Below are 9,608 nucleotides of genomic sequence, written 5' to 3'. Positions count from 1 at the left end.
GCCACAAAATAGAGCGAAAAACCAACGCCAAAGACCTGGTAGTGATCATGTCGGAGGATCTCACCTTCAAGGACCATAACATTGTATCAATAAGAAGAAGATTTCGTTCGGATTTTTAACCCCGGAGGGTTAGCCACCCAGGATAACCCAAGAAAGTCAGTGCGTCATCGAGGACTGTCTAACTTATTTCCATTGGGGTCCTTAATCTTGTCCCCCAGGATGCAACCCACACCAGTCGACTAACACCCAGGTACCTATTTGCTGCTAGGTGAACAGGACAACAGGTGTTTACCTGGAGTTTACCTGGAGAGAGTTTCGGAAACGTGTCAAATGTTTCCACCCGCCGGGAATCGAACCCGGGCCCTCCGTGTGTGAAGCGGGAGCTTTAGCCACCAGACCACCGGGCCACCTATCGCATCTGCTAGAAAAATGATAGGATGGTTAATGAGAACTGTAGAAAATACTGTATATTTTCCAAAAATACAGTGTATTTTATATGTAAATTGATGGCCTATATTGTAGGTAATAAAAATTAATTTGTAAATAAATAAAGAACCAGCGATGGGTGAGCGTCGCTGGGGAAGAGATGCTATTGTTTTGAATGGGGTAAAGGCATGCTAATGAAATGTGCATAAATTTTTGTCACTCTGGGGGTTATATTGGGCTTAAAACCTCTCAAATAAGAGCCGAAATTGTTGGATTTGCAGTCCTGCATAACGTGAGCGTTAAGCAGATGGACAAGACAGCTTCGGAACCCCAGCTAAGTCATGTCTATTTTGTGTTGAAATTCTGGCCAGTATTTTCTTCATAAATTTAGGCAGGGATTTTGAGTATGAGACACCGTAATCTCCAGACTAATTGGCGAGTCTTATTATTATAAATTCTCCTTCAATGTATATGTCTTCACATTTTAAATTTAATATACAGTCTACATATTTATATTAATGTTTTTATCAGAATTCCTGGTGATGTATATTTCATTTGAAATTAATATAGGTCCAGAGTGATTTGTGGAGAGATAGATTATCGTAGGTATCGAAGGAGGACATTTTTTTGCGACCTAAGTGTCCTAAAATTCCTACTTGTCTCTGTAACCTTGATAAACAATAATTATCTTTGTTACCATTTACTGGTATGTATCTTATGAGTTACATCCAGGTAAATTTAATTTTCCACAAAACCTTCAAAACTAGGGATGCCAAGCCCATGATGACACTTTTCAGGTCACTTGTTCTATCTAGGCTGGAATATTGCTAGACACTAACAGCGCCTTTCAAGGCAGGTGAAATTGCTGACCTAGAAAATGTACAGAGAACCTTCACGGCACACATAATGGAGATAAAACACTTCAATTACTGGGAGCGCTTGAAGTTCCTGAACCTGTACTCCCTGGAACGCAGGCGGGAGAGATACACGATTATATACACCTGGAAAATCCTAGAGAGACTAGTACCGAACTTGCACACGAAAATCACTCACAACGAAAGCAAAAGACTCGGGAGACGATGCAACATCCCCCCAATGAAAAGCAGGGGTGTCACTAGCACGTTAAGAGACAATACAATAAGTGTCAGGGGCCCGAGACTGTTCAACTGCCTCCCAGCATACATAAGGGGGGATTACCAATAGACCCCTGGCAGTCTTCAAGCTGGCACTGGACAGGCACCTAAAGTCGGTACCTGACCAGCCGGGCTGTGGTTCGTACGTTGGTTTGCGTGCAGCCAGCAGTAACAGCCTGGTTGATCAGGCGCTGATCCACCATGAGGCCTGGTCACAGACTGGGCCGAGGGGGCGTTGACCCCCGGAACTCTCCAGGTAAACACATCTACACCCGGTCACAACTGTAATGAGCCATTAGTGCTTACTTTTAGCCACTCCATTTTTCCGCTCTGCGACAATTCTCTAACGGTTTTGGCGGGAAGCAGGTTACTAAACTCAAATGAGGTGTGGGGGCGTCCCGCTCTGCTGGGGCTTAGCAAGGGAGTCCACCGGATCTAATTGAACACTTCACGTTTCTATTTCTATTTACAAAGAAACTTTTGTTCTTTTTCTTTCATCGCCCGGTGGCCTGGTGGCTAAAGCTCCCGCTTCACACACGGAGGGCCCGGGTTCTATTCCCAGCGGGTGGAAACATTTCGACACGTTTTCTTACAACTGTTGTCCTGTTCACCTAGTAGCAAATAGGTACCTGGGTGTTAGTCGACTGGTGTGGGTCGCATCCTGGGGGACAAGATTAAGGACCAAAATGGAAATAAGTTAGACAGTCCTCGATGACGCACTGATTTTCTTGGGTTATCCTGGGTGGCTAATCCTCCGGGGTTAAAAATCCGAATGAAATCTTATCTTATCTTCTAACTTTTAGCAAGAAATCTTCCCGGTGCCATCGGGAAGTCGGGTTCGATATTGCGTAAGCTGTCAGTGGCCCTGATAAACCCAACAAAGAAAGAAAGAGATGAATGAAAGTCTTCAAGAAAAAAACAAGACCGTCACCGTCGACAAGCAACCCAGAAGCTTCAAAAAAAGAAAAAAAAGCATGTCTGCACTCCACCAATGCTGGCGCTCAGCTCCAAAATGTCAAGTCAATAGGTGTAGTGTGAGGTGAGTAAGATACACGTCAGCTGTAAACAAGTTGTACTTCGCTGACCAATAACAACCCTCCTAAGAAAGCTACCAGTGACATCACTACTGCACCGCAGCCAATCAGATGTGTTGTTACAGACAGCTGGTGGTGGGACCACTGAGATCAGGTTGTTGTTGTTGTGCTGCTGCTGTGCTCCGCTGTGCTCCGCTGTGCTCTGTTGTGCTCTTACAATATTGAGTGTGCGTGTGATGCGTCACGTGATGCAAGATGTGTCAGCGGCACTGCTGCATCATGATACAGCAGCTGCTGCTGTTGCTAGTACTGAGCTGTGCTGATGCTCAGCACCCCATACCAGGTGCACACCAGCTGTATGCTCAAGCATTACCCACACACCAGCTGTCTCAAGCCCAACACATACATACTGAGCCTCCCAGGTGGGCTGACGACCCTAGTAGCCACAGGTGGGCTGACGACCCTAGTAACCACAGGTGGGCTGACGACCCTAGCAGCCACAGATGGGCTGAGGTCAGTGTCAGCCCCAGGTGGGCTGAAGGCAGCACCCACCTGGAGGATGACAGTGATATCGTAGTGGATGATGTCTATGATGATGACCTGGAGCTGGAGCCTGTGCACTCCAACACCGAGGATTACCAGGAGATCTACGGAGGAGCGGAGTACCAGGAGCTGCCACACTGTCAGCAGGACCCAGAGCTGGAGGATGGACATAAGTATGTTACCCTCACACTGCTACCCTTACACACTGCTACCCTCACACAGCTACCCTCACACACTGCTACCCTCACACACTGCTACCCTCACACTGCTACCCTCACACTGCTACCCTCACACACTGCTTCCCTCACACACTGCTACCCTCACACTGCTACCCTCACACACTGCTACCCTCACACTGCTACCCTCACACACTGCTACCCTCAAACACTGCTACCCTCACACACTGCTACCCTCACACTGCTACCCTCACACACTGCTACCCTCACACTGCTACCCTCACACACTGCTACCCTCACACTGCTACCCTCACACACTGCTACCCTCAAACACTGCTACCCTCACATACTGCTACTCTCACACACTGCTTCCAACACACACTGCTTCCCTCACACACTGCTACCCTCACACTGCTACCCTCACACACTGCTACCCTCACACACTGCTACCCTCACACACTGCTACCCTCACACACTGCTACCCTCACACACTGCTTCCCTCACACACTGCTTCCCTCACACACTGCTACCCTCACTGCTACCTCACACTGCTACCCTCACACACTGCTTCCCTCACACTGCTACCCTCACACACTGCTACCCTCACACACTGCTACCCTCACACACTGCTACCCTCACACACTGCTACCCTCACACACTGCTACCCTCACACACTGCTACCCTCACACACTGCTACCCTCACACACTGCTACCCTCACACACTGCTACCCTCACACACTGCTACCCTCACACTGCTACCCTCACACACTGCTACCCTCACACTGCTACCCCACACTGCTACCCTCACACTGCTACCCTCACACACTGCTACCCTCACACACTGCTATCCTCACACACTGCTACCCTCACACACTGCTACCCTCTCACACTGCTACCCTCTCACACTGCTACCCTCACACACTGCTACCCTCACTGCTACCCTCACACTGCTACCCTCACACACTGCTACCCTCTCACACTGCTACCCTCACACACTGCTACCCACACTGCTACCCTCACACTGCTACCCTCACACTGCTTCCCTCTCACACTGCTACCCTCACACTGCTTCCCTCTCACACTGCTACCCTCACACACTGCTACCCTTACACTGCTACCCTCACACTGCTTCCCTCTCACACTGCTACCCTCACACACTCCTACCCTCACACACTCCTACCCTCACACACTGCTAACTCTCACACACTACCCTCACACACTGCTACCCTCACACTGCTACCCTCACACACTGCTACCCTCACACACAATTAGGTGAGTACACTGCTACCCTCACACACTGCTACCCACACTCTGCTACCCTCACACTGCTTCCCTCTCACACTGCTACCCTCACACTGATTCCCTCTCACACTGCTACCCTCACACACTGCTACCCTCACACACTGCTACCCTCATACTGCTTCCCTCTCACACTGCTACCCTCACACACTCCAACCCTCACACACTGCTAACTCTCTCACACTGCTACCCTCACACACTGCTACCTCTCTCACACTGCTACCCTCACACACTGCTACCTCTCTCACACTGCTACCCTCACACACTGCGACCCTCACACTGCTACCCTCACACACTGCTTCCCTCACACACTGCAACCCTCACACACTGCTACCCTCTCACACTGCTACCCTCATACACTGCTACCCTCATACACTGCTACCCTCACACTGCTACCCTCATACACTGCTACCCTCACGCAAAATTAGGTGAGTACACTGTTACCCTCACACACTGCTACCCTCACACTGCTACCCTCGCACACTGCTACCCTCACACACTGCTACCCTCACACTGCTTCCCTCTCACACTGCTTCCCTCACACACTGCTACCCTCACACTGCTACCCTCACACACTGCTACCCTCACACACTCCTACCCTCACACACTCCTACCCTCACACACTCCTACCCTCACACACTGCTCTCTCACACTGCTACCCTCACACACTGCTACCTCTCTCACACTGCTACCCTCACACACTGCTGCCCTCACATACTGCTACCATCACACTGCTACCCTCACACACTGCTACCCTCACACACTGCTACCCTCACACAATTAGGTGAGTACACTGCTACCCTCACACACTGCTACCCTTACACTCTGCTACCCTCACACTGCTTCCCTCTCACACTGCTACCCTCACACACTCCTACCCTCACACACTGCTAACTCTCACACTGCTACCCTCACACACTACCCTCACACACTGCTACCCTCACACACTGCTACCCTCACACACAATTAGGTGAGTACACTGCTACCCTCACACACTGCTACCCACACTCTGCTACCCTCACACTGCTTCCCTCTCACACTGCTACCCTCACATTGATTCCCTCTCACACTGCTACCCTCACACACTGCTACCCTCACACTGCTTCCCTCTCACACTGCTACCCTCACACACTCCAACCCTCACACACTGCTAACTCTCTCACACTGCTACCCTCACACACTACCCTCACACACTGCTACCTCTCACACTGCTACCCTCACACACTACCCTCACACACTGCTACCTCTCTCACACTGCTACCCTCACACACTGCGACCCTCACACACTGCTACCCTCACACACTGCTTCCCTCACACACTGCTTCCCTCACACACTGCTACCCTCACACACTGCTACCCTCACACACTGCTACCCTCATACACTGCTACCCTCACACAAAATTAGGTGAGTACACTGCTACCCTCACACACCTACCTCTCTCACACTGCTACCCTCACACACTGCTACCCTCACACTGCTACCCTCACACACTGCTACCCTCACACTGCTACCCTCACACTGCTTCCCTCTCACACTGCTACCCTCACACTCCTACCCTCACACACTCCTACCCTCACACACTCCTACCCTCACACACTGCTCTCTCACACTGCTACCCTCACACACTGCTACCTCTCTCACACTGCTATCCTCACACACTGCTACCCTCACATACTGCTACCCTCACACACTGCTACCCTCACACACTGCTACCCTCACACAATTAGGTGAGTACACTGCTACCCTCACACACTGCTACCCTCACACTGCTACCCTCACATGCTGCTACCCTCACACTGCTACCCTCACACACTGCTTCCCTCTCACACTGCTACCCTCACACTGATTCCCTCTCACACTGCTACCCTCACACACTGCTACCCTCACACACTGCTACCCTCACACACTCCTACCCTCACACACTGCTAACTCTCTCACACTGCTACCCTCACACACTGCTACCCTCACACACTGCTACCCTCACACACAATTAGGTGAGTACACTGTTACCCTCACACACTGCTACCCACACTCTGCTACCCTCACACACTGCTACCCTCACACACTGCTACCCTCTCACACTGCTTCCCTCTCACACTGCTACCCTCACACTGATTCCCTCTCACACTGCTACCCTCACACACTGCTACCCTCACACTGCTTCCCTCTCACACTGCTACCCTCACACACTCCTACCCTCACACACTGCTAACTCTCTCACACTGCTACCCTCACACACTGCTACCCTCACACACTGCTACCTCTCTCACATTGCTACCCTCACACACTGCTACCTCTCTCACACTACTACCCTCACACACTGCTACCCTCACACTGCTACCCTCACACTGCTTCCCTCACACTGCTTCCCTCACATACTGCTACGCTCACTCTGCTTCCCTCTCACACTGCTACCCTCACACACTGCTACCCTCACACTGCTTCCCTCTCACACTCCTACCCTCACACACTGCTACCCTCTCTCACACTGCTGCCCTCACACACTACATTCACACACACTGCTACCCTCACATGCTGCTACCTCTCTCACACTGCTACCCTCACACCCTGCCTTCTCTCTCACACTGCTACCCTCACACACTGCTACCCACACACACTGCTACCCTCACACACTGCTACCCTCACACACTGCTACCCTCACGCACCGCTACCCTCACACACCGCTACCCTCACACTGCTACCCTTACACACTGCTACCCTCACACACTGCTACCCTTACACACTGCTACCCTCACACACTATCCTCATACACTGCTACCCTCACACACTGCTACCTCTCTCACACTGCTACCCTCACACACACTGCTACCCTCACACACACTGCTACCCTCACACACACTGCTACCCTCACACACACTGCTACCCTCACACACTGCTACCCTCACACACTGCTTCCCTCACACACTGCTACCCTCACACACACTACTACCCTCACACACACTGCTACCCTCACACACACTGCTACCCCTCTCACACTGCTACCCTCACACACACCTACCCTAACACACACTCCTACCCTCACACACTCCTACCCTCACACACACTGCTACCCTCATGCAGATTCCTACCCTCACACACACTCCTACCTTCACACACTCCTACCCTCACACTCCTACCCTCACACACACTGCTACCCTCACACACTACCCTCACACACTGCTACCCTCACACACACTGCTACCCTCACACACACTGCTACCCTTACACTCACTGCTACCCTCACACACTGCTACCCTCATATGCTGCTACCCTCACACACTGCTACCCTCACACACACTGCTACCCTTACACACTCCTACCCTCACACACTCCTACCCTCGCACACTCCTACCGTCGAACACTCCTACCCTCTCACACTCCTACCCTCGCACACTCCTACCCTCACACACTGCTGCCCTCGCACACTGCTACCCTCACATGCCTAACATAGGAAGTGGAACAGTCTAGTAAGTGATGTAGTGGAGGCAGGAACCATACGTAGCTTTAAGACGAGGTATGACAATGCTCAGGGAGCAGAGAGAGAGGACCTAGTAACAATCAATGAAGAGGCGGGGCCAGGAGCTGAGTCTCGACCCCTGCAACTACAATTAGGTGAGTACACCTACCCTCTCACACTCCTACCTTCACACAGGCAGGGCCAGGAGCTAGGACTCGACCCCTGCAACCACAAATAGGTGAGTACACATTCCTACCCTCACACTCCTACCAGGATGCTACCCCACAACATCCCTTTGACTCAGATGAGCCAGAGGGATGCTAGGAAGTATTTCTTCAGTCATAGAGCTGTCAGGAAGTGGAATAGTCTGGCAAGTGATGTAGTGAAGGCAGGAACCATACATAGTTTTAAGACGAGGTATGATAGAGCTCATGGAGCAGGGACAGGGAGGACCTAGTAGCAGTCAGTGAAGAGGTGGGGCCAGGAGCTGAGTCTTGACCCCTGCAACCACAAATAGGCGAGTACAAATAGGTGAGTACATACATGGGGTACCTACTTATTGCTAGGTGGGCAGGGGCAGTAGGTACTTGTATATGTTATTAAATCTCCTTTCATTTGTATATCAGTTAGCAATAGCACCCAGAATTATAGGTAAGATAAAGTTGATTGTTTTGACATTTTTTAGACCAAAAAATTTTGTTTATTATTAAGTTAAGTGGCACATAAGTCATATTGTTTCCCATGTATTCTTCACTTTGGTTAATACTATTTTGAATAAAATGTCAATTTTTCAGGAGCATTACATGAGGCTCTATTGGGTAAATTAAATTTCTTGTTGCTCTAGATGTTTATTAGATAAAACTTACTTCAAATTAAGCTTTTTTTAATTGACTAATTTTTTTGCCCTCAGAAACATAGGTAGCATTGTATAATAAGCAGTCCCCTATTTTACAATAATGTAAACATTTATTTATTTATTTATTTATTTAAAAATTTAAAAATTTGTGCACACATACAGAGGTACAAAAAATACAGTTATTATACCTGAATAAGTAATATTATTCAAATAATGTTACTTATTCAGGTATAATAAATATTGTCGTTCTTGTGTGGTTGCTGTGGACAGACCATCAGTAGTGGTGAGCACACTTGATGGTCGCATTACCAGCATGGATCTTGCTACTGGAGTAGTGTTGTGGTCACGGCAGACTGGTGGTAACACCAAATCTATGCTCTCTTCTTCTATGTCAAAGGTAAAGAACACTACATTACTCTGCTTTCTTTCATGACTATGTGCAGTATATATAATTGTGCTCTTACAGATGTGCACTTTATTTAGTTCTAGAGACTGATTGTGTAATGTCAATAGCTGAATTTAACTGTTTATTTTATGATATAATAATATAGTAAAATTCATTTTAGGCATTCATATTTTGACTGAAATCTGGTTTTAAAGGGAGAATGTTGCAAAATTTTAAGTCTCTTTACACTTAGTGAATTTTCTTTTATGTAGTCATTGCACCCTTGCTTTTCACTACA

General features: G+C 49.2%; 1 protein-coding gene across 6 annotated transcripts in view; it reads left to right on the top strand.

The window, feature by feature from the left end:
- The first annotated feature begins 2,523 nt into the window (after positions 1-2,523).
- PEK (pancreatic eIF-2alpha kinase) overlaps positions 2,524-9,608 on the top strand; it is a 118,740-nt gene continuing 111,655 nt past the window's right edge. The window contains exons 1-2 of one of the 6 annotated variants that reach the window (XR_008406647.2): positions 2,524-3,309; positions 9,196-9,322. Coding sequence is in view for 4 of the 6 variants with exons in the window: in XM_053773431.2 (XP_053629406.2) it covers positions 2,849-3,309; positions 9,196-9,322 (588 nt within the window). In the remaining 2 variants the exon portion in view is untranslated. Of the gene's footprint in view, positions 3,310-9,194; positions 9,323-9,608 lie in introns of those variants that run through there. The other 5 variants (XM_053773431.2, XM_053773433.2, XM_053773434.2 and 2 more) reach the window with 5 other exon arrangements.

Source organism: Cherax quadricarinatus, chromosome 17 (assembly GCF_038502225.1).
Source record: "Cherax quadricarinatus isolate ZL_2023a chromosome 17, ASM3850222v1, whole genome shotgun sequence".
Lineage (NCBI taxonomy): Eukaryota > Metazoa > Arthropoda > Malacostraca > Decapoda > Parastacidae > Cherax > Cherax quadricarinatus.
The sequence above is the reverse complement of the archived record's forward strand: the minus strand, read 5'-3'. Positions and strand labels throughout refer to the sequence as shown.